We start from the raw sequence: 24,098 nt of genomic DNA, 5'->3' as shown, positions 1-24,098 counted from the left end.
TCATCCCTGAGGGTCTCACTGGTGCAGGTGGGATATGGAGGTGGAGGGGGCAGCACCCCTCGGGACATCCTGGATTAAGGAGGGGGTGTTTGGGGTCTCTTCGCACCCAATGTCCCCATCCCTGCCACGCTTCTCCCCCCCATCCCATCAGCCCTGTGGGAGCAAGGCAACCCCAGCTGCAGGGGGTCCCTTGCCCCCTAATTTTAAGTGTCAGCACCCCCCCTCAAATCCAGCACACACCGGTATAAATAATCAGCTTTAATTGTCTGTACAAAACTCTCCAACTATGAAAATACCGTTTAAAAAGGGAAAAGGGGAGCGGGGGGAGCCAAGGGGTGGGGTCTATATACAGGAGGGGTGAAGCAAGGGCACGGGGGCACCCACCAGCCCCCCAGGAGCCCCGTGCCACCCTGCCATCCCTTCTCCAAAAACCTGTCCATGCTCAGGGGTGGTGGCAGCTCCTAATGGGGCGACTGGTCGGTGCTGGGGGTGGGGGATAGGGTGGGTGGTGGGGGTCCCCTCTTGCCCACCATGGGCATGGCTGGGCAGAGGTCGCTTTGCTGATGCCATGAAGCCAAAACTACCCCTCATAGTGGGGGCAAAGCCCCAAAAACAAGGGGTGCTGCAGCAGTGGGATCCACGGTGGGCCGGGCAGGGACCCCATCCTGCGCGTTGGGAGGTACAGGGGGCACAGGGGGTACAGGTGACACCGAGGGGTACAGGTGACACCGAGGGGTACAGGTGGCACCGGGGGCAGCTGCCGAGCGTCCCGTGCCCTGCAATACTGTGACAGTGTCACTAGAGGTCTCCACACCTCGTCCCCCACGCGGGTTGGGGACACGGACCGTGTCCGTGGGGTGGAGAGCCCACCCGGGGTACCCCGCGTGTGGCTGCCACACGCTGGGGCACCCCCGCCCTGCACCCGCATCAGATACCACCCTGTCCCTCCCCAGCCACCTCAAAAACCGCTCCCCAACACCGTGTCCTGTGGGGAAACTGAGGCACGTGCCCCCTGTCACCCCACATCCCACACCCAGGGGGGTGGCGGGGGGCTGGCAGCCCCCTCCCCACCTATCCCGACGTGACGGTGGTGCCGCTGCCCAGCTTGATGATCATCTGCTGGCAGTCGTGCAGCGTCCGGCGGTCTCCCAGCTTCTCCAGCGTGCGGGCGGCCTCGGCCAGCATTCCCACGCGCTGCCCCGGGCCCGCCAGGAAGCTGGGCGGGAGGTAGCAGCAGGCCAGCAGCAGCGCCTCGGCGTGTTCCCGGGGCGTGGGGTGGCTCTCTGGCTCCCCAGCTGCGGGGGGACAGAGCAGGGGTCAGCACCAAGGGGGGTGGAAGCCACTGAGTTGACCCTGGGGGCTCTGGCACAGGGATGGGGTTATTCGCCCACCCTGGAGTGGGTGACACAACCAAAGGATGGGCTGGGAGTCCATGTGTCCCACAGGGATGCTGCCAGTGGGGTGTCCCACCCCATGTCCCATCATCCATGGTGCAAGGGTGCTGCAGGTGGGGAAGGGGTGTCCAACCCTGTGTCCCACCCCATGTCCCACCACCTAAGGCTGCTGGAGAGTGCTGCAGGTGGGCAGTGGGGTGTCCCACCACCCAAGGTTCTGGGGCGCTCTGAATGTGGAGCGAGGTGTCTCATCCCATGTCCCACTCCATGTCTCAGCACCCAGCGTGTTGGGGTGCTGCATGTAGGGAATGAGGCATCCCACCAACCAAGGTGCTGGGGTGCTGCAGGTGTGAAGTGGGGTGTCCCATCCCGTACCCCACCGCCCACGATGGCTGGGTGCAGAGTGGGATCTCCCACCCTGTGTCTCTCCCCACATCCCACCACCAAAGGCTTCTGGGGTGCTGAGGGTGAGGAGCGGGGTGTCTCACCCCTTCTCCCACCCCGTGCCCACCTGTTTTGCTGCTCTGCACCCCTCTCCTGCGCAGGCTGCGGTCCAGCAGCTGGTGGGTGCGTGTGGGGCTGGCCCGGGCCATCAGCCTGGCAGTGGCTTCATGCAGGAACACCTGGATGGGGGGGGACAATGAGCACGGTCGGGGGTGCAGGGCATGAGAGGACCCACCAGGTGACAGGCTGGGGGGCTCACCCGGCGCATGGCGGGGCGGAGGGTCTGTGCCAGGCGCCTCAGGCTGCTGAGATCCTGCTGGAAGCCGCGGAGCTCCAGGGCAGACGCCTGATAGAGGCAGCTGCGCTGCTGGCTGGCCCCCATCTGCTGCTGCCACAGGTTGGTACGGGTGACCAGGAGCAGGTCACAGAGCAGGAGCTGGACTGCCTGGAGGGACGAGAGGAGCTGGGTGAGCAGAGGGGCAGGCAGAGGGCTGGGGGGTGCCGAGGAGGTCCCTGCGGGCAGGCGCTGCTGCGCGGGACCCCCGCCGGGCTGCATGGCAGGGGCATTGCACTCCCAGTCTGACACATGCAATGCAACTACAATGCACCCCCGCGAGGGTCGGGGGCACCTCCCGCCAGGGCTGGGGGCTCACGGCCACCTTCTGCCCCCCACCCCAGCTCACCTTGTCGATGGTGGCCTTGGGGGGGCTGCCCAGCTCCAGGCTCTCCCGCAGGCAGCTGCTGGCCTTCTCACAGTGGCCCAGGGTGGCCTGGCTCCCGTCCTGCTTGCTCAGCAAGGCGCGGACAGCTCGGAAGGAGTGCAGGGCAGCGCGGGGAAGGGGCTTCCTGCGAGGTGGAGGGGACATGGTTACTGCAGACCCCTTGCCAGGCATGGTTGTGCCCCTCTCCAACACACACTGAGTGCTCCAAGTGCGTTCAGAGGGGCTGCGCCAACCCAAAGGGGACAGGAGGCACGGCCATCCCCGATGGCCCCTGCACTCACTCAGAGCTCTGCAGTGCCCGGGGCATGGTCTCCACCAGCGGGTAGAGGCGCTCAGCCCCCTCCTCATCTCCCTGCAGCCAGTGGATAACGATGCCAATGAAGGACGCCCACCACTTGGACACGGGGTCGGTGCCTGCAGGGTGGAAAGGACATGGGAGCAGGGTGTCCCCACTCCCATGGCCCCCCTACATAAAACCTCCCCAGTGGGGGACACACCAGCCTCACCTGTGACAGCCGCCAAGCCAGAGGTGATGGAAGGCGTGGGGCCAGGTGTGCCACTGGCATCCGAGCAGCCATTGAGCAGCTGGAGGTACTCGAGGGCATCAGAGAACCGCCTGCGGGAGAGGGGCTGTGAGGGGCCTGGCCCTATGCCAGGCTGGGGTGCAGGGTGCCCACCCCAGCACTCACCCCTCTCCCTGGGCAGTGGGGCGGCCAGGCTCGGGGATGGCCACGCAGCACAGTGCCTTCTCCAGGAGGTGCTCACGGAAGAGCTGGGTCACCTGCGCCAGCGGGTCCACTGGGGTACAGAGAGGGGATCAGTGGGTGTGTCAACACCCAAAAATGGGGAGTGTGGGGCTTTGGGAGTTTGAGGTCACCTGGGTTGCCAGCAGAGCTGTAAATGGTCTCCCTGGGGACACCCTTGACTGCCCAGTCCCCATCAACGAAGAAGCGGTGGCCCAAGGGGTGGCAGAGCCACTGCATGGCAGGGGGCACAGCTCCACCGTGGGACAGGGCCACACGCCGGGCACTGCAGAGGAAGGGGCGCTGCAGGGAGAGCAGGAGGTCAGGGGGAACTTGAGACCCCAAACCCAGGGGACAGAGGGGACCCCCACTAACCCGAACTCACCGCCAGGAAGTGGAAGCAGCGGTGCAGGCTGGCCTTGATCCGCAGGGCGGCTGCCACGTAGATCTCAGCCAGTGCTGCCACAGAGATGGCATCACCAGCACACTCGGCCAGGTTGACGGCACTCAGCGCCAGGTTGATGGCCAGCAGGTGCCCCCCAGCCTGCTTCCCTGTGGGAATGGGGACAGGAGGTTCAGGGATGGGGCTTGGGGGCTCAGGGAAGATGCAGGGTGCAGGGGTGCCATCCCTCCGCCCGCCCCGAGGCGCGGGGCCGTACCGGCGAGGTGCAGCTGGTGCAGGCGGTGGTAAGCCATGGCGGCGTCGCGGGCACTCTGGCGGACGTGGGCAGGGGGTGGGGGGTCCGGGCGCAGCCCCCCGGCGTGGGCAGCCAACCAGCGGCCCACCCAGAGGCGCTGGAGCAGGTGGCGCAGGAGGGTCCAGAGCAGGCTGCACGCCAGGTCCCCGTGGGACGCCGGCAGCGGCCGCCCCAGCGCCCCGAGCGCCGTCCGCAGGTGCTGGGCCCCCTGCGCGAAGTCCCCCTGCGGCCCCGGAGACAGAGCGTCAGCGTGGGCAGGGCCGAGGGGACAGGGCGGGTGGGACAGGGGACATCACGCAAGGTGGGACTCACACGGTCGAGGTCCAGGTCGGCCTGCCGGCGGTGCCGCCAGAAGAGGATGGAGGGCTCGGAGTGGGGGCGGGTGACGGGCTCCCCGCAGACGAAGAGCCGCACCACCGCCCCCAGCACCAGCGCCGCGTTCAGCGCCCAGAAGGCCAGCGTGGGCCACAGCCACTGTGACCACCCCCACGGCTCCTCTGTGCAGAAAGGGGGTCAGCACCACCCTGCCCATGCTGCCCTGTGCCCACCCCAGGGTCTCCATCCCAGTGGCTTTCACCCTGTGTGCCCACCCAAAGAGCCTCCACCCAGTGGTGTCCATCCCAACAGACTCCACCCAATGGCCTATGCCCCATGCCCACCCCAGGTTTTCTATTCTGGTGGCCTTCACTCTGTGACCACCCCAACAGCCTCCACCCAATGACCTCTGCCTCGTGTCTACCCCAGCATCCTCCACCCCAAACACCTCCCATCTCAGATCTACCACAGCCCCTACCACACATGCACCCCAACATCCTGCACCCCGATGGTCACCTCAATGGCCTCTAGTTTATACCCACCCTGACAGTCTCCAACCCACACCCATCCCAGCAATCTCCATCCCAATGGCCTCCACCCTGTGCCCACCCCAACAGCCTGCACCTGTATGTCCCCCCCACCAAGAGCCCCCACCCCAGAGCTTACCCACAGTGCCAGACTCAGCCATGATGCTCCTGCTGGGGCCGGCAGTGTCTGGGCTCCCCAGAGGGCCCGGGGAGCTGGAGCCCCGCAGGAGGGAGGCCAAGGGGTTGAAGGAGAGGCAGAGGAAGACGAAGGTGCAGAGAGCCATGCGGGAGCGGTCCAGCATTCCCTGGCTGCTGGGCGAGGGTGGCGGGTGCTCCTGCTTCACCTGAGTGGGCAGAGCTGCTGTGAGCCCCAGGCACGGGCACGGATGTGAGGGGATGGGGCACAGGCGTGTGATACACGAAATGGACACGGATTTTGGTGTACAGGCAGGGGGCACAGAGTAGATTTTGGGGTGCAGAGCATGGGGTGCAGCCCAGTACACCCCAGAATTGCCCCAAAACCCCCAAATCGGGTGACGAGCAGCCTCAGAGAGCAAGACCGGGCTCTCAGCTCCTATCCTCAGCTGGCACACTTTGCCCTTGGCACCCCTGGTGTGAAGCAGCTCTCCCTCACCTTGCCATGGTTGCAGAGGGGGCTGTCGGGTTCTGAGTCGCTGCTGCTGTTGCTGCTGCCCCCACTGAGAGAGAGGGGGCTGCTGTGGGATGGCGAGCCTGCGTCCGAGGGCGGCGGCGTCAGCATCTCCATCACCTCCGTCTTCACCACCTCCATGGGGGCCTCCGCCTTGGCCCCCCCGCTGCAGTGGGTCCCCAGGTCCTTCAGGGGCTCTGTGACAAGCACAGCAAGCTAAAGGGTGCTGGGTGGCACAGATCACAGCCCCCCATCCCAAGACCTGCCCTTCCACTCACGGTTCTTCTGCACGGCCATCTTCAGGGCGAGGTTCTCCTGCTTCAGCTTCTGGTTGCTCTGCTGCAGGAAGCGAATGTACTCAATGGCCTTCCTCAGGATCGCCGACTTGTTGAGCTGCCGGTGGGCATGGATGGCTCAGGCCAAATGCCGGGTGAAGACCCCCCACAACCGGCCCCTGCCCCACTGCCCCCCGGCTCCCACCTTGGCCTCGGTGCCCACCACCAGGTCCTTGAGCTCCACGATCTTGTCGTTGATGGAGGAGCGGTAGCGCTTCTCGATGGCGTTGTGGGCCGTGCGCTTCTCCCCCCGGCTCTGCACCAGCGCCGGCTTCCCGCTGGGCGCCAGCCGGTTGATGGGCAGCTTATCCGCGTCCACCACCAGCGGGACTGTGGCCAGGATGGTCCCTCCGCTCACCAGCGCCTGCAGGGATGTGGGGTGGGGTCAGTAGGGTTCCTGGAGCATCCCCCTCCTCGGGGCTCCCGGCGATGGGGACCTACCGGCACCTGGAGCGGGGTGGCAGAGCCGCTGGCACTGGTGGCCAGGGAGGCGATGGTGGAGGTCTTGGCGCTGCCAGCATCCGTCTTGACGGCCGTCAGCACCAGGGAGTCAGCCTTGATGAAGTGGGGCTGCAGCAGAACCTGAGGGGCAGGGGGGATCAGCAGGGCTGCAGGGGTCACTGGGATACCCCACCCCTGGCCCGGGGCTTACCGGCACTGGCTGGATCTGGGGAGAGACGGACTGGGTGGTGGGGGCAGCAGGGGCGAGGAGCTGCTGGGGTGCCACGCTCTGCATGGGACCGGGCAGCGCCACGGGCTGGCTGGGCTGGGAGGTGGGCATGGGGCTGGGCAGGGTCTGCCCTGCACCTCCAGGCTGCACAGCTGGAGCAGAGTACAGCGTTAACAGACCCTCAACACCAGCAGGGCACATCCCCCTTCCACAGAGACCCCCAACCACAACAACCCCCACCCAGGGAGCCCCAACCCCCCCCCTGCATCTTCAAATCCTCACCGGAGAAGCTGTGCTGGTTCTGGTAGCCCACCAAGGGCTGGGGGGTGAACTGGCTGGGGGATGTGGGGACGAAGTTCGGGGTCAGCATCACACCGGGCTGGGGCTGGGGCTGGGCTTGGCTGCTGGGCACGGCCGAAGACTCCTCCTTGACACCCAGGGATGGCACCGGCAGGAGCGGGGCCGGGGGCTGCGGGGGGAAGGTCGCCATCCCGGGGGGCCCCGCGTAGGCGCTGCTGGTGGGGGTGGCGGGGGGAGGATTGCTGGGACCCAGGTAAGAGCTGACGGTGCCCGGGGTGGAGGGGAGCCCCGCGGGCAGGGCGCTGTCGGGGGCACCGAACGGCGAGTCAAACAGCCCCGAGAAGTCATTGTCCGGCGTGTTGATCAGCTGCAGCATGTCTGCAAAACACACCCCCCTCAGCGCTGTCAGAGCCTGTCCCGCACCTCTCACGGGGAGCCCATGCTGGCCCCATACTGCCCACCCCACAGCTCAGCACGCTGGGGGTGGATCCCCATAATCCAGGTGCAAAATTCCCTGAGAGCCCAGGAATCCACTGTGCCCTGCTCCTCTCAGCCCCTCCCTGCCAGTGGGGAAACTGAGGCAGGATGATCACAAGGGGAGTGCTGCAGTCTGGCCACAAGCATTTGGGGTTTTCCAGTCCTGTCTAGGGGTGCCAAGGTGGATCTCAGCCTGCCTCTGAGTTTGAGGGGTGCTTGTTCCAGTTAATTCATTTATCCTGTACTGGGAACCCCTACAACCCCCAAATCGCTCCTGTATCAAGGGGAGGGGTTGCTCAGGCTGTGACCGGGGGTGACATCTCCTGGATGTGCCAGACCCCAGTGCCAGGTATGTTGATCACAACAACCCTCAGGAAGGCAGCCGGGCAAGCACGGGGTTAAAACAGCATCGGAGGGTTCTGTCCCGTTCATCAGAACCTGGGCGCCCCGGGGTGTCCCACAGACACGCCCCAACAGCCACACATTGCTCTGACATCCACACACTGGGGTCTCCAGAGAAACCCCCACTGAGGTGTCCTGGGATGCTCCCACCAAAGCACTCAGGGATGCCCCCATCCTGGTCCCCCCCCCTTCGGCGCACCCCCTCGGGGACACACAGACCCCAGGATGCCCCCACCCTGGTACCCCTAAGGCACCCCCACAACACACAAGCCCGGGATGCCCCCACCGAGCCACACAGCCCCCGAACAACCCCCCACGGGGTGCAGAGGGGCCACGGCGGTGACCCTGCCGGGCGGGGAGGAGGCGGCTGGCGGGGCGGGGGTACCTTCGAAGGTGCACTCCACGCAGGTGGGGGCACGGGGGTCCCCAGGAGGAGGCTGCGGTCCCCGCTCAGCCCCGTGCCGGGCGGCGACGAGGCCCCGGGATATTTTAAAGCCATGTTCTCGCCTCCTCCCCGGCGCCCTCCCCGCGCTGCCAGCGCCAGGGCTGGAGCGCGGCCGGCGATGGGGTGATGCGACTCCGCCAATCGCCGCCTGAGCGCCCGCCGGCCGCCCCCGGACAGCCCCCGGCGCCCAAGGTGAGCCCTGCACCGGGTTACTCCCGGGCATCCGCCGCAACCCGCCCGCGGTTACTCGGGGTCACACTCCGTTAACCCCCTCGCCCCGCGCCCCATCGCCCCCCGCACCCCCCAGCCCGATGGGACCCTCCTCACTCATTCATTGCCCAGGATTCGCCCCGCAAGGACCGGGTGCTCTGTTTCTCCCAAAAAAACATCCGCACCTTGCTCTTCACAAGTGGGTGTCCTTCCAGGGGGGCTCCCAGCCTCACCCCTCTCCACCTCCCCTGCTCAAGGGGCGCCCAAAGCTCCCCCGTGGTCCAGAGCAAAGTCTGGGGCTGCAGAGAGGGGTGATGCCTCCTGGCCCCCCTTCCTGCTGCCCAGCCTGGAGGTGGGCACGGCTGTCCCAGCCTCCTGGTTCCTACCAGGTATTTCTATCCCGTGGCACCTGCTGCCACACACACATGACACGGGCACCCACCAGTGCCACCTCTACCCGTGGGAGCCCGTGGGGCAGAGCCACACGTCTGTGGGTCCTGGCGGGTCCCAGCAGGCTTACGGCACTCATATCCCCGGGCACACATCCCACATCACCCCGCAGTGGGCACGGGGGCGAGGAACAACCGTGGCCACCCAGGGACTGCCAACAATCCCATTATGGGGAACTGTGGGGCACGAGGTGGCCCGGCTGGCCATGACACAAAGGAGCGTGGCAAAACTCCAGGGTGGGAAAAACTCATCCCATACAGCACCACTCAGCCCTGGCACGGCTCCCGCTTCCCTGCCCACGCCAAAACCTCGTCGAGAGAAGCAGGTGGCACCTGGACCTGTTTTGATCCGCCCCGATTGCCACCGGGATGAGCTTCCAGACCTGGGATGCCACCTCCACCCCAGATCCCGGAGGAGAGATCCCCACGGATCTCGCGGTGGGGCAGATGTGGGAGGGTTTGGCCGGCCCTGTGCCCGCCTCACCGCGTGCTCCGCCGGCCGTGCCGGATGGTGCGGACCTGCAGGGCCGGTGGAGCATGAGGCGAGGTGGGCATAGAGCTCGCCAAGGGCTGGGCTCCCAGACATTTTGGGAGCTCCCTCGTCTTTTGCTAAAGCCATGGAATCGCTGAACTCAGCACATGTGAGCCCCCAGTGCCACTGGGGTGGGTGGAAGTGGGTCCCCTCCGAGAAATGGGTCCCTTGGGGAAGTGGGTCCCCTCCGGGAATGGGTCCCGTTGGAGTTTCCCCATCCCACGGACCCCCCAAAGCGGGGAGGAGGTGGGTGCTGGTGGATGCCAGCCCCAGGGCCGGAGCGGAGCCCTCCCACGCCAGCCCATGCCGGTTGGATGGGTTGGAGGAACCCAGGCGTCCTGGAGGGAACGACCGAGAGTAACCCCGACGGTGACGTCACGGAGGGGCGGGGCCACCGGAGACACGATGCTGTGACCGGGAACGGGAGGGGATCGTCGGGGCTGTCCCGGTATCGGCACCTCCATCCCGGGGATCCCGGTGTCCTGTGCCCCCCCATCCCGAGCCCCCGCTATGGACCGGCCCCCGGTAACGGAGTCAGCCCGGTCCTGCACCGACCCCGCGCTCCAGCAGCTCGGTGTTCCCCCGCCCCACGCCGGGCCCGGCACCGACACCGGTCCGCCGGCCGTGCCCCGAGTCCCGGTTATGCACCGACCCCACCAGCCCCGGCTACGTCCCGGTATGAAGTTCCCTGGCCATGCACCGAGCCTGGACTCCCCGGCCCTGGCCATGCAGGAGCGCGGTCCCGACCATGCACCGAGCCCCGGTTACACCCCCAGCGCGGTCCCGGCAACGCACCGAGACCCGGTTCTGCCCCTAGCTCGGTCCTGACCGTGCACCGAGCGTGGTTATACCCCCGGCCTGGTCCTGGTTGTGCCCCAGCCCCGGTTGTACCCACAGACCGCGCACCGAGCCCCGACATCGCACCGTGCCCAGCCCCCGACCATGCACCGAGCCTGGGTATCCCCCAGCGCGGTCCCGGTCGTGCCCCCGTTCGGTCCTGCTCATACACCGAACCGCAGTTCTGCACCAAGCCCAGCCCCCCGGCCGCGCACCGAGCCCCGGTTACCCCCCAGCCCGGTCCCGGTTGTGCCCCCAGCCCCGGCCATGCCCCATCCCGGTCCCGCCGGGACGCACCGTCGATGTCGCTGAGCAGGGCCGTGTCGATGTCGCTGGTCCCGGAGAGGCCGAGGGACGGTGCCAGCCCCTCCAGGCCCGCGTCGTCGAAGGCGAGAGAGCTCATCCCGGCGGCTCCGGTGGCTCCCGGCGGCTCCGGGGGGCTCGGGCGGCTCTAGGGGTGGCGGGGCCGCCCGCCCGCCACGGCCGCGCTGGTCCCGGCACAGGCACCACGGGGACGAACGGCCAAGTTGCTGCCGCGAACCGTGCCCGGAGCTGCCACCGGGAGGGGAGGGCGGCGGGGATGGAGGGAGGCGTGTCCGCAGCCGCGTCCCGCCCCGCGCCGCCTCCCCGCACCGCCCCGCCGCACCGGGACCCCCGCGGCACCGAACGGGGACCCTCGGGGCACCTGGTAGGGACCCCGCTGCACCGGGAAGGGAGCTGGTGCACCAGCACCGGAGCAGGGAGCAGGGCAGGCACTGCAGCCCCTGAGCAGGGCAGAGTCCCCTGTGCGGATGTCACCAATGCCTGGAGATGTCACCGACCTCTAGAGATGGGCACCAAGCCCTGGGAAAGTCACCGACCCCTGGGAATGGGCAGCAAGTCCGGGGAAAGTCACCGATCTCTGGGAATGGGCACCAAGCCCTGGGAGCAGACACTGAGCCCTGGAAAAGTCACTGACCCCTAGGGACATCACCAAGCCCTGGGGATGTCATCCACCCCAGGGGACAGTCACCAAATCTCTGGGGACAGTAACCAAATCCCTGGGCTGGGTCCTAAACACCTGGGCTGAGCATTAAATCCCCCTCAGCTCCAGACAGGTCGCACAGAGAGCAAGCAGGGTGGCTGGAATGGGCAGGAGGTGGTGCCTTAGGACCTCATGGAGGCCACGTGCTGGGGTGAGCTTGGGCCACCGTGTCACCTCCTGAAGGCCCTGTGGCTTCCAGGCTGTGGGCATCTGCCTTCCCCATCCCAGGTCCAAGGTTTGGAGCACATCCCAGCTCCACTGCCCATCCATGGCATGGCCCAGAGTGGGAGAAGCTCCCATGCACCCAGTTATGGACACACCAGTGCTACCCCTGAGCCCCAGATGAGCCACATCCTTCCAGGTGCCACCAGTTGTGGGATCCAGGAAAAACGCTGGTGTCATTGGCATCAGCACCACGGCTGCCCATGGGTGGTGGGTCTCAGTGTGGGAGACTCACAGCAGGGCAATGCCAGGCCCAGTTTCTCCTGCTGCCAGGATTCATTTAGGAAAAGAAAATGCACTGCAACGTCAGCTCCCTGAAGTTTGCCCTCTCCTCTTCCCTGCCACCAAGCACAATCTGAGGCTACCTGGGGATTCATTAAACCTGGCTGCACCTTAAGAAACTCCCTCCAGCCTCACTGGCTCCCACATGGCAGCACAGCAGGCACCCCTCTGCAGTATGGGGATCTCCTGCATGGCACAGGACACCCCGGTGCAACACAGGACTCATGGGGGCCCCACAGAGTACCCTGTGTGTGTGCATGTGGTGGCAGCAGAGCTGGGAGTGCACCAGGGTGCCCTGCAGGTCCCCTCTGCACCCTCACCCCACTGCAGCCTCCTCACTCTGGGGACATTGACCTGTGTCCGAGCTGGGGCCGAGCCCAGGCAGTCCTGGCTCAGCTCTTCACCAGCAGCTGGGGCAGCGTCACTCGCACACAGAGGGCACCCCCAGCCACTCGGACATCCCTCAGCACGTCAAACGCTACTATGGAAAACCCTTGGGAGATCCACGACCTGCCACGGGGTGTGCAGGGGGGCCATGTGCTTCCCCCATTTTTACTGGGGTCACCAGGTTTCCCTGGTAGTGGGGTCTCCCTTTCCTTGCAGCAGTCCATGTGCTGCAGGAGGAGAAGGCAAGTTTCCAGGGCTGGGGAGATGGATGTACCATGGCCCTCGTGGATTTAGAGGAGCCTCGTGTGAGCACAGGGGTCAGAGACCTTTAATAACCCACACAAGATATGGGGCACAGCCTTCCCCGCGGGATACGGAGGGGGAAAATCCCACCCATAAACACGAGGGAGGGAAATCACACACATAAACATGGAGGAGGGGAGTAACACGCACAAACGCGGCTTTATTTTTGCATAAACTGCATGAGAAGCCGGATTTTGCCCGGCCCCCTTCCCCGATCCCGATCCCGAGGGTCTGTGCACACCAGGGACCCACACGTGATACTTCCCCTGTTCCAGGGGGGACCACAGCAAAGAGCAGCATCCTCCGTGCACCGGGCAAGGATGAGGCAGCGCGGCGGCTCCGTGGGCCAGATTTGGGAGGTGATGGATGACACGCGGGGCGGGGCTCCCGGGGGTGCGCTGGGTTGCGGGATAGGGAAAACCCCGCCCGTAGGACCAGGGCCACGCAGCCAATAAGCGCAGCAGCCCGGAGTGGAGTGATTCTACATCACGGCTCAGGGCCCGCGATTACATCATGTCGGTCCTGCGGGGATGGCGGGCGGGCCACGTGGTCGCTCCGGAGTCACTGAGACATTTTCCTGAGCGCAAGGCTGGGAGGAAACCGCAGGGATGGATGAGACAGAAAACAAACCGGCCCCGGGATGGTTGGGCTCTGGCCACCGAGCCGGCCGGGCCGGCTCATGCGGCTCCATAGGTCTCGCCAGTGGAGCATCACCCCGAGCTGCACCGGCGGCGGCGACAGCTCCAGGACGGGCTGTGCCTGAATGTGGCAGCCCCAGGCACCCTGCGCGGAGCATCCCCACATCCCGCTGCCCCCTCGCTCAGCCAGGTGGGCCCCCTGGAAGTGAGCCCCCTGGAAGTGAGCCCCGGATGTTTCCCACGTGCCAGGACACCTGAACCCTGCGCTGAAAGCAGCGGGACGTGCTCCCAGTCTGTGGCATCCCGCCTGCTCCGGGCTTGTTTTGTTAAGGCAGAGCGCGGCGTTAATCATTAATTTGTGTCGCAAACAGATTTAAAGCCTCTCCTTCACTGCCTGTAACTCTGCTTTGCCAACTGCCCCTTCCCAAGCCATGGCTTGGGAAAACAGTAGCCAGGCGTGATGTCACTCCAGTGCAGCCTCTGCTCCAGGTTTATTTACCCCGAGGTGAAATGTGAAAAGGCAAATGCACATGTGGCCATTTCCAATTCCCACTGGGATCCAAAACTGCTCCCCAGTGCCAAAAAGCAGTGACATTCACCCTGCCCAGGCCTCTGCCCATATGGGGGTTGGTGCCATGTGCTCTGTTGGTGGAGGGCAGTGATGTGTGGAAGCTCTCAGCCCAATGCACAGTCTTTGCAGGAGCAGGTTTGGAGATGAGAAGCCCATCAGGTTTCACAAACCTGGGGAATCCATGCTTGGTTTGGGGAGCTGGATGACCAGTGGTTGGGGGGAGCACACATGGGAAAAGCAAGTCCCCACATGCTTGTTCTGCACTTACAGTCTTCCCTTTGCACCCACTTTGGACCCTGTTGGAGGCAGAATTTGGGGTTAGAGGGATCTTTGGCTCATGTGTGTAACTGTGGGGCTGCAGAGGACAGTGTGATGGAGCAGCCCTCCCTTCCACAGCCCCCCAGCACAGCACTGGACATTTCTGACCTGGTGCTCTTTGTGTGATTTCTGCCCTCTCAGGGCAGCGGCAGCTCCACACCTTTCCCAATTATCCAGGCCAGGAACCACCCTGGATGTATCCAACAGCAAACCAGGCACATGATCAGTGCAGGGTAAACAAGCTGGGGCAGGGCTGGTTTAATGTTAATATGTGGCCACAGGGAGAGAAACCCATCTTTCCAGCTGTTCCACAACCCCTTCCCCAGCTTTAAACCATCAGCTTGGATCTCCACGGGCAGGATGGAGGGCACCATTCTGACAAACTGGTTTGGGTTTGGCCAGTGTCACTTTTTCAGGGTTCCTAAGTTGATCCTCTCTCCCTTATCCTCTGCCCATCAAAACCACCATCATAATGGGGATGTTGGAACAAATTCCTGACTGATGAGTCAGGGAAGTGGCCCTTGGATGGGCTGGGAACATCACCCGTGTGCAGTGCTCAATAACTTCTGACCCATCACTTTCTAGGTCACCAAGGCCAGTGATCCACAGTTGTCCTCCAAGGACCATCAGGCAAACCCTTCAAGGTGGGGTTTGCACCCCACCACGCACCCAGGTTGTCACCCGTGCGCCTGCCTGGTGTCAGCCTCAAAAGATGTGCCAGAATTTAGTGGGGAACGAATCTACCAGCAGTGGTAACGCAGCACTGCACACAGCATGACCCACAAAGAGCACCTGCTGGGGACAGCACTTCTCCCAGTGGGAATACCGGGGTTCTGTCATCTGGAGGAGACTGAGGACTCCCAGTTTCGACATCTGATGGGCACCCAAGAGCCGCACGTGTCCCCTGTACTCACTTATTCCCTGTGCTCAGGCCGGGCAGTGGAGCCGAGCGAGTCCCCAGCTGACACAGACAATAGCACCCCCAGCTCACACTAATAGTGTATTTATTGGAATATCTCACATGCAGGAACCAAGGAGATGATTTCTGGAGCAAGTTAAACAATGGTAGATTAATACAGTTGTCTTGTCCCTAATGGAAACACTTTCTATGTGAATACAGCAACGTTTTAGTGTTGGGTTTCTCTGCTTTTTGTGTATTTTGTTTCTCTTTACATAGTCGATCTCTTTAAACAGTTACGTCCCCTTTCTCCCCCTACCCCATTCCCAAACAAAAAAATATCCAGTATCTTCAGTAAATAAATATTATCCACTTTTATCTGGAAAGCCTACAGCTGTAATATACAGAGAAGCTATTACACAGGTTACGTTTGTAGGGTTAACAACAGCTCATAGGAACACGTATGGAATGAGGAGCTCGTACTCATAAAAACACGGAGCAGGGTGGGAAGTTTGGAGCGGGTTTGCCGTGGGCTAAAGAGAACCGGCACCAGAGCTCAGTGCTGCTCGAGGCCAGTTGGCTCTTGGTGATGCAGCCTCAGCTCTCTCCAGGTGAGGAGGAGGCGTGGGGAGCCTGGGGCTGGAGCAGACAGGCACAGCCCGCTCCGGAGGCTGCGGTTTGGGAGGAACGGGTGGAAGGTGCTGCGTGGGCACCTGGCAAGGGGACTCCTGCCTCGCCTCCTCGGCTGGTGGGAGCCCCCAGCAGTGGAAGGGTTACCTCCGAGATGGCTCTAAATCCACTCACTGCTTCATTATTTCCATAAAAATAACTGTCCTGAGCTGTTTTTTTCCAGGGGAGGCTCCGCAAGCCTTGTGGTTAAACTTGAGGAGGTAAACAATGACGGAGCTGGGCAGGGATGGACGGGGATGGAGATAGCACAAGCAGTTCCCACTCCAGGACTCCCAGCAGCCGCGAGAGACTCAACAACTCATTGGACAAAACAGTGTTGGAAATGCAGCTGTGTTTGCTCTCCTGGGCTGCACGTCCTCTCCCCATGGGTGACAGTAGGAGAGCAGGGAATAGGGGAGCAGGAACAGCCAGGGCTCCCGTGGCAGCTCCAGAGGGGCCATCACCCCTGCCCTGGGCCTGAAACCACGGCCTGGATCTGTTCTTCCACCACTGGAGGGAAACATCTCGCCACCACAGCCAGCTCCGAGTCCTCCATTTCAAAGTGGAAACAGCCAATGTATCCCATAAAAAAAAGCCAAAGTCAAACAAACAGAAATCCCCACTAGAAGTCTTTCAGCTTGGAGGTGCAAAACCAGCCCTGGGAATGGCAGAGCTGGTTTGGTCAGCACATCCCAGAGATGGAGGCTGTGATAATCAGAAGGGAAAAGGTACGTTGGAGGCTACGTGAGGGTCCCAGTACGGACCAGTCTCTGTTCCCTTTAAGAGACACCATGCTACGTTTTTATGAGTAGTTCTCCTATGAGCCTTACCTACATCCTAAACACCCTATATGTCTGTACAGCACATTGTTATCTATCACACCTGCCGAAGATGCAGCTGAAATCTACACAGAACAATTAAAAAAAAACCCCAAAGAATATATTTAAATAGATACCATTCATTTCTTACATCTCAGCACATGAAGGGTTAACAGAAGAGGTTAAAAAACACACTGGAAAGAAAATATATTGACAAAATAAATATTTTAACCTAGAATAGGGCATGATTAGAACTTACAAAGGACCCCGAGAATAATTTAGTGTCATTGAGTGTCAAGCTGTGATTCCTAATATGCCTAGAAAGCACTGGGATGTTATTTCTTATGGAAAGTGGATCAGGCTGCAGCTCCATCCCTGTTGTTGCAAGCGTCGGAGCCACACGAGTCCTCTGCCCACTTGCACAGAGGAAGCACTTGGAGTGAAAGCGAAGGAAGAATAAATTGAGAAGTTGGTCTCCTGAAGTGAAAAACCCCTTCCCTTTCCCTCAGACAGTTCCCCCACCACTCCGGTTTTCTGCAGACCACAAGAGGACAGGGAAGATGAGAGATCCTGATACAGGACATTTGGGAAGCTCTAGCGTAGCTCTTGTGTTTGTTAAAGAAGGTTTGGGCTAAACCACCCGTTCTGCCGCACGCTCCGGTCCCTTCCTTCAGTGCTTCCAGCCCTGAGAGCCAGGTCTGGTGGATCTGGGCTCCAGACTCATGCAGGGTCCTTCCATAAGTACGTTTCCTCCCAAGGCAGGCATCTCCAGGGAGCTGCCCTACTTTCAGCAAAGCCACCACTTGTGCCGACAGCACTGCCACCCCCTGCAAGCAGCATCCTGGCTTTCCAGCGGACAGCGTGGAGCGTCAGCGGGGACCACGGAGTGCCTGAGGCTGCAGGCACCAAAACAGCCCTCCAGCTGAGCCAACACGTACTCTGTATCTCCCCCAGCCCCACCCTTCTCATTCCATCTCTTCTCCTCCCAGCTGGAGGGAGCAGTCACCGACAGCTTCGCAGAACCTTCCAGAAAGGGACCAGATTCTCCCTAAAGCAACACCTTGGAGGTCCCAGGACAGGTTTAGTGTGACAGAAAGAAGCGTTGACAGCACACTGCCCCCAGCACCTTTCGGCTTAGGGGTGGAGGATGAAGGGCCAGCAGTCCCAAAGCAGTGGGACGCTGCAGGGGCTCGGTGACAGCGCCGGTGACATCCGTGCCACTCTGCACCATCTGACAGTGTCCCCAGGCCTGAGCAATGCGATTATCTCCTCCGGCTTGGCAGGGAAGCTGGATTAATGTGCTTAGAATCACCTGATGTGGCCATTTACAGGGTCAATGTGTTTCAAGGATTTAGAAGAGAAAATACAAACTTAAAACAGCCACGGAGCTTTCTGCATTGACAGGAATACCAACAATTCATTTCTGTGCTGGCGAGACTGCTCAGGCGATCACCAGACGCCGTCTGAAATCAAATCAGCGCTGCCGCAGAAGGTTCCTCAGGTTTCTGGGAGCTGGTGGCCACATCTGACGTGTTGCAGCAAGGCAGGAGCTGGCAGTGCCAATCCCTGAGCATTGGGCTCACCTTGTGTTGAGAGTGAGGGCAGTGGGTGGGAGCAGCAGTGCACAATGAAGCCGAGGCAGACTGTCCTGGCACGTTCCAGCAGCCATGGAGAAGATGGAACGGGAGAAACCCTCTGCAGACCCACACAGAAGGGCTTCAACTGGGGAGAGGGCCAGCAAGTGGGGAGAGAAGCTTGATCCCCAAGCGATCTCCATCCTTACACTGGTTTTCCCTGTCCTCTTGCAAGCCATGCAGCAGGGAGCAGTGACCTATGGAGCAGCAGTGAGGTGCCACATCAGTGCAGAGAGGTGGCAGGGCAGCCTTGCCTGGGCCCAGCTACCTATGGACGGATCCTGGAAGAGGATGCAGGCAGGGCAGGGCAGAGGAGACGATGAGCAGGGAGAGCACAGAGTGACACCTGACCTGGGACAGCCTGGAAATCCTGCACCAACACTTCCCTTCAAAGATTAATGTGTATGCTCTCACAGATCATCAGGCCATTTGGTAGCAGGTTTTGTGTGTCCCAACCTCCCAGAGCGTGTGGTCCCCAGAGAGCGTGGTATGGCTGAAATCACTGTGCTGAAATAAAAACTTCTGTCACTTGGTCTAGAGCAACTTCCAAGAGAGCTCAACACACATCAGCATCCGGGGAAGCTCAGACATGTCAGGTCAGAAGGAAGTGCCTGGTTGCCTAAGCCAAGGAGCGTCCTGAGGAAGAAGGGCTGGAACCTCCTGCCTTCATGGGTGTTCAGCTGATAAAGTGCCTCTCTGTCAGGATGGGAGATTCTCCTGCCATGCACTGCTCAGCCCTCTGATCCTGCCATCCTCCACCACTGGCTTCCTCCCAAGGGACACGCCAGGGGATGCAGTGATGGCTGGAGCTGCCTGCTCCAGCTCTGCCTGTCAGCCCAGCAAGGCAGGCACACATGCTGGAATCCTTTCTGGCAGCTCCAGAGGAGCAGCACTCTCAGCCATGCCTCTGGCAAGCAAGGGAATATGCTTTTCTGCACAGAGACTGCAGCCCCATAGGAGCTGGGCGTTAATAAAGGGCAGAGGGATCACAGGACTCTCCAAGAACTATAAGTGGCACAGCCACAGTCACCCAGCACTTTCTCAGGTGCAAAACTAGAAGGAAATGAGGAGTTTCACCTCCAGCACAGGCTGGCAAAGCTAATCCCTCCATGGTAACCATCTCCCTCAGCGTTCCATGCAAGCCTCTGGGGTTTGCCTCTCTTTCTCATCCCTACCCCCAAGAACCAGCACGTCTATCCTACCAGGCATGGCAGGGAATCCAGGAACCTCAGTTCACACCCCATCCATGAGCAAGTCCCATCCATCTGCATGGATCTTATTTACACCAAATGCAGAGCTCTACAGTCACCCAAGAAGGAATCTAAGGTAAAGAAAAAATAACTTGAGCTATTTTAGAAGGCAAACACACCAGGAAAACTCCTCGTGTGAGAGTGCTCTCCCAAAGAACGAGGTGCTTCCTTGCATCAGCGTTACAGCATCCATTTAGCCCAGCATTTCCCATTCTCATCAACAGCCAGAGCTACTGGACATGGCCAGCAGACTGCTTCAAATTAGAGCAAGCCCAGATAAAACACAAGGCAAAAAATACCCTGTGAGATTTAGAAATGAAACGCCACAGAAAGTGGGGAAAAGCGGCCACCATATGGTACCAGGAGATGTGTGAGTGGGAGAGTAAAGGATTTTAACTTGTGAAGCACATGTTGAAAGGGGAACAGTTGTTCCTTGCTGTCGAATCCGACACGAAAGCCAATACATTAACATTTTATCTAAAAATAAAGACACACTCCTCCTGAACATTCCAGCTCAGTCAATTACATGCTGATTGACAGAGCCGTCTACTTGGCAGGACCTGCCTACAGAAGAGGATGATCCCTACATAAATTGAAGGGCAAGGCTGCTCTCTCCCCCCTGGGCTTTTGTTTCAGCCCAGTGTGACGTACTCGTGCATTCTGAAGGGGTTTTCAGCATCAAGAGCTGGTTTTGTGCAGCTGGGACAGGAAGGAGGGGATTAAGCGAGTGCCGGAGAATCGTGGTCTGGCAGGAATAGTGTTGGATTTAAATAGAAAGAGTCAGCTTGTGGGGGTGGACCGTTTGGGGAGGGTGGGGGGGAAGGAGAAGCAAACTATGAAATGGGGAGGAGGGGGGGTCGTTGTTAGCCAAGGACTGTGGGAGGACAAAGTGGCCTGACAGCGACACTGGCCCGCGGAGCACAGGGGTGGGAGGGCGGCTCCGAGCCACCTTCACAGTGCAAAGAGGGCGTCCTCCGAGCGCTCCTGCTTTTTCCTGCCGGCAGGATTTGTCGGAGGGGTGGGCGCTTCCACGGGAGGGGACGGCAGATTGGGAACCATCTCCGCCGCTTTGGCTCGCTCTTCTAAAAATTTGTCAAACTCTGCAATGCAAAAAACAAAACAAAACAAGAAGGAAGACAGGTAAGACCTGGGGCTGTGGGGCCTCAGGGACAGAGGTTAGCAGGGGCTGAAATTCCAGTGCCCTAGTGTCCCGGAGTTAAATTCCAGTGCTTGGAATGAGTTTGCAGGCACACATACTGGCACAGCCTGACTTCCTCGGGAAAGGGTACAGCCGTCCTTGGAGACACCCGAGCTCAGGCAGCAGCTGGAATCAAACCCACACTGTGCCACCGGCTGTGACAGAACCAGGGAAACATCATTCCAAAGGGCTGAGCAGCTTGGGGACACATTCCTGCTGGCACAAACACAGTGCTCAGCCAAGGAAAATGGCAGGGAAGCACTTACAGCCAGGAGGGCTCCCCACACCATAAACATGACCCTTCTGCTCTGAAATGCTCTCCTCCTGCCTTTCTGAGCGCGGAAGCATTTCCTGGGAACATCAGGCTGGGAGAAGGCAGCGTCTCAGCAGGGATCAAAGCAAATTCCATCTGAGCACTAACCTGAGAAGGGCTCATAGCCACGGGCATCTCTGCTTACCTTCACTGGTCACTCCTTCTTCCAGTTCGTTGCCTTTCTGCAATGGGAACAAAAAGGCGCGTGAGCACACAGGCAGCAATTCCCCTTCCCTGTCATCCCCTCCACCTTTAATACAACCGGACAGTTTCCACCGCTCCTTTCCACATATTAACCACCGGAGCAGGGCAACCTGGGGAAATCACACAGCTCCCACGTCGGGAGGCCAGTGGGGACTGACACTTCACTGCACTGCAGAGCAGGAGGACGAGCACTGAGATGTTTCTGAAAATTGCTGGTGGATAGCTAAGCTTTCCTCGTTGGATCTGAATGTCAGTCCAGCACTGTTTCCCCTTCAGATTGTAATTCTGGCCCAAAACTGAGCTGTGTGAGTCACACACACACACTGTACCAGATGGCATCTTTTCTGTCACACAGTCCTTAAGAAAGTCAGGACTGTGGTTTGCATTGTCTCTTCAAATAAGATGCACTTTTAGCTGACAAAGGACACGCGCTACGAAATCATTTGGGGCCAACATTCCTCCTGTGGGAGTTAATTTTGAAACCCATACAAAAATACAGCAGCATTCCTGTATCCATGCTGTACAAAGACAAACCCAGGGTGGGCTGGATAAAGGATATGATGGCAGTTAGTGTCTGTCCATGAGAATCAAAGGCTGGGAGTGCTGGGGGGGAAATTGCATTTCTACCAGCTGTGTGCATTTTAACATGTGAATTTCCAGTAAGGAAATTAGAAGTCCAAGGATATGCATCCTTGTCAATCTATCAGGATGTTAAAGATGGATAAAAATAATAGTTTAAAACCTGATGTTGAACCTGCTTTGAAAAAGGACTCTGCCAGGAGAGTGGGGACATACTGACTGGCCTCACAAGGGTTTTTAGTGCCTGAGCATCTCCTGGTTTCCTACTGCACTGAGGTTTCCAAAGGTTCACACAGCAGCCACTGCTTCACAGGGAGAGTTTGTCCCAGAGAACCCCAAAAAGGGCAATGAAGTAGCAGTTATCTAACCTAACCTGCAACTTCCTCAACTGGGAAGCAGAGAACTGAAATGAACCATGAACAAAAAAAGGAGGGGGGCACCCAGAGTGAAAACCAAAAATCCAGTCCAAATTTTCTCAGAGGTTTCTCTCTGCTGAACCCACATCCATCTCTCTCCATCAGATCTTCTCTCCCGCTAAATTAATTTAAATGCCAAAGACAAAAGTTTCTGGTTTAAGCAGAGTGGACATGCTACATTTACTGTATTTCTTTAACAAAATGAGGCCGGTTTGTAATTAAATTTGAAAGTGACTCCTGAGCCAGGGCCTGACAAACCCACCTGCAGCTGGAACCCGGTGACATTTAAGAGACAGCCAAGCTCAAACACTGAACCCAGAATCTGTTTAAGCACTTCAGGCACCTTTGGGGAGCTGGAGAATTTTCTCCCTTCCAGTCCAGCCAGCTCCTCCGGTGCCGGAGGGCAGGGCTGACGTGCCGGAGCCTGCCGGCAGCTCTGCTGCCAGAGCCTGAACCCCACAGCTCCCAGCTGGGAGCTCAGCAGGCAGCAAAAAGGGGCTGGGAGAGACCCTAAGGAGTGGGGAGTTTTCTGGCTAAAGCTGGAAGAATGGAAGGAGACGATCCTTGGGGATATGGTGACCACAAGTTCAGTTCACTGAAAGCGTGTTTAAAAGAACACATGAACACAACCCACCCCCCATCCCCCCAAAATGCACTTGGTTAATTTGAGCCAGATGCTTACATTAAAAAAAAAAAAACAAACCAGAATAAATGTGTAAATAGTTGTACCCTGCTTAAACCAAATGTGTGTTGGGACAGCAAAAGAAAACCCAGAGCAAAGGAAAAGCTACTCTTAGTTCTGCTGTTTGTTTGTTTGTTTGTTTAATAATTACCAGACAATAATCATTTAGGAGAAAGTTATAAACGTTGAAGAGAGACTTATAAATTTTTATTATGACTATTATGAAACATGTCAAGATTGCCCTCCAGTTAAACAAAGACATCTTGATTTGAAAGGAATCTAAGCCCTGATCCAGCATCTCTTAAAAGCATGCCTCAACATAAACATGAACTTAGATCCTGCCTAAATAATTCAGCTTTAAAACATGGGCTTTAAACCTGGTGGAGAAAACTTCAGCCCACATTTAATGCTTCCCTATTTGGGGACCAGAACCCCATGATTTCTGGAACATGTTTTTCTGTGATGTTCACATGGAGAAGGGAAAATAAAACAGTTCAGAAAAAAGTGCTTTGATTGAGTTGCTGAACACAACCTTGTCTCCTCCTGCTTAGATATTCCCTTCAAAGGGAACCAAGCTCTCTGGTTGGGAAGTTTCACTGCTTCCTGCTACGAGAAGTACCAGGAACTGAGCAATGCATTGAAAGTTACCCATACAAGTGAAAAATGAAAATATAAAGAGTCTCACCAAGTCGGTACTGAGCCACTCCTCAATGTCATCCATGACAGAGGACTGTGCAACAGGGATCTAGGGAGTGCAGCGAGAGAACAGCAAGGCAGGCAAAAACCAAAACACATCCACAATCATGGCCACAGAGCGATGGAAAACGCCAGAAATAAGATTAAAAACAAAAACAAAAAAAACAAAGATGTAAGATGTGCTGGAAAAAAAAAAAAAAAGAGGTAACAAAATATAAATGGCATTTCAAATAAAGAAACAACTTGGAAAGGAAATTATGAACAACAAGGCTAAAAAAAAACAAGAGAAAGATTATGGGGAATGACGTGACGATGCCAGCGTAAGACGGGTAACTTCTCGACCACGTATTAAAACCATCAAGATGGACTGATGATTCTAATCTTGATCGTGAAAAGCTTTTAAGGGTAGAATACTGGATATCAGTTAGGTTTTGAAACGTTAAATTTACACCTTTTATTTTTTTTCCTTAATGAGCATTTAGCCCCAGGGAAGAGTTAGCAAAAAGAGGGGCTCAAAGTCTTCAGGCAGCACTGCTGTGAAAACAATCTGCTTTTCCCCGCAGGTGGAGGAGTCAGAGCCCAGGGTGCAGTCGTGCTTCCTCCCAGATCCTCCTCCCACCACACCACTGGGACGTGGCAAGCCTTGACACAACGTTTTAAAGCAAACTTGTCCCAGCTGCCTGTTCCTACACCTGGTTCTCCAACCAGGAGAACCCCAGGTTTGGCAGTGCAAAGTGCAGAGTCTCAAAGGGGAGGGTGAGGAGGAGGATGGATGGGGCAGAGGAGAGCACAGCACACGCTGCCCTCGGCTCCAGAGCTTCAGCAGGGCTCTCCAGAGCTTGCCTGT

The 24,098-nt window shown here is 59.1% G+C and overlaps 2 protein-coding genes across 7 annotated transcripts in view; both read right to left on the bottom strand.

Moving 5' to 3' along the window:
- Window positions 1-243: 243 nt before the first annotated feature.
- SREBF1 (sterol regulatory element binding transcription factor 1) lies at window positions 244-10,715 on the bottom strand. Its single transcript, XM_050317084.1, has 19 exons — window positions 10,447-10,715; window positions 6,780-7,175; window positions 6,480-6,649; window positions 6,269-6,409; window positions 5,973-6,191; window positions 5,771-5,885; window positions 5,478-5,689; window positions 4,983-5,187; window positions 4,314-4,498; window positions 3,963-4,224; window positions 3,689-3,855; window positions 3,438-3,606; window positions 3,250-3,358; window positions 3,067-3,176; window positions 2,842-2,974; window positions 2,522-2,684; window positions 2,098-2,283; window positions 1,906-2,017; window positions 244-1,295 (listed from the first exon to the last, which is right to left on the bottom strand). The coding sequence occupies exons 1-19, from the start codon at window positions 10,550-10,552 to the stop codon at window positions 1,072-1,074; spliced, it is 3,384 nt and encodes a 1,127-aa protein (XP_050173041.1). The 5' UTR covers window positions 10,553-10,715; the 3' UTR covers window positions 244-1,071.
- A 4,166-nt stretch (window positions 10,716-14,881) lies between these two features.
- Window positions 14,882-24,098, bottom strand: part of TOM1L2 (target of myb1 like 2 membrane trafficking protein) — a 56,759-nt gene continuing 47,542 nt past the window's right edge. For 4 of the 6 annotated variants that reach the window (XM_050317086.1, XM_050317088.1, XM_050317087.1 and 1 more), the window contains 3 exons: window positions 23,241-23,300; window positions 20,820-20,856; window positions 14,882-20,263 (listed from right to left, as the gene is read on the bottom strand). In XM_050317086.1, the coding sequence (XP_050173043.1) occupies window positions 20,115-20,263; window positions 20,820-20,856; window positions 23,241-23,300 (246 nt within the window). In that variant the 3' untranslated portion in view covers window positions 14,882-20,114. The remainder of the gene's footprint in view (window positions 20,264-20,819; window positions 20,857-23,240; window positions 23,301-24,098) is intronic. The other 2 variants (XM_050317090.1, XM_050317091.1) reach the window with 1 other exon arrangement.

Source organism: Myiozetetes cayanensis, unplaced genomic scaffold (assembly GCF_022539395.1).
Source record: "Myiozetetes cayanensis isolate MyiCay16 unplaced genomic scaffold, myiCay2020 scf20-37, whole genome shotgun sequence".
Lineage (NCBI taxonomy): Eukaryota > Metazoa > Chordata > Aves > Passeriformes > Tyrannidae > Myiozetetes > Myiozetetes cayanensis.
The sequence above is the reverse complement of the archived record's forward strand: the minus strand, read 5'-3'. Positions and strand labels throughout refer to the sequence as shown.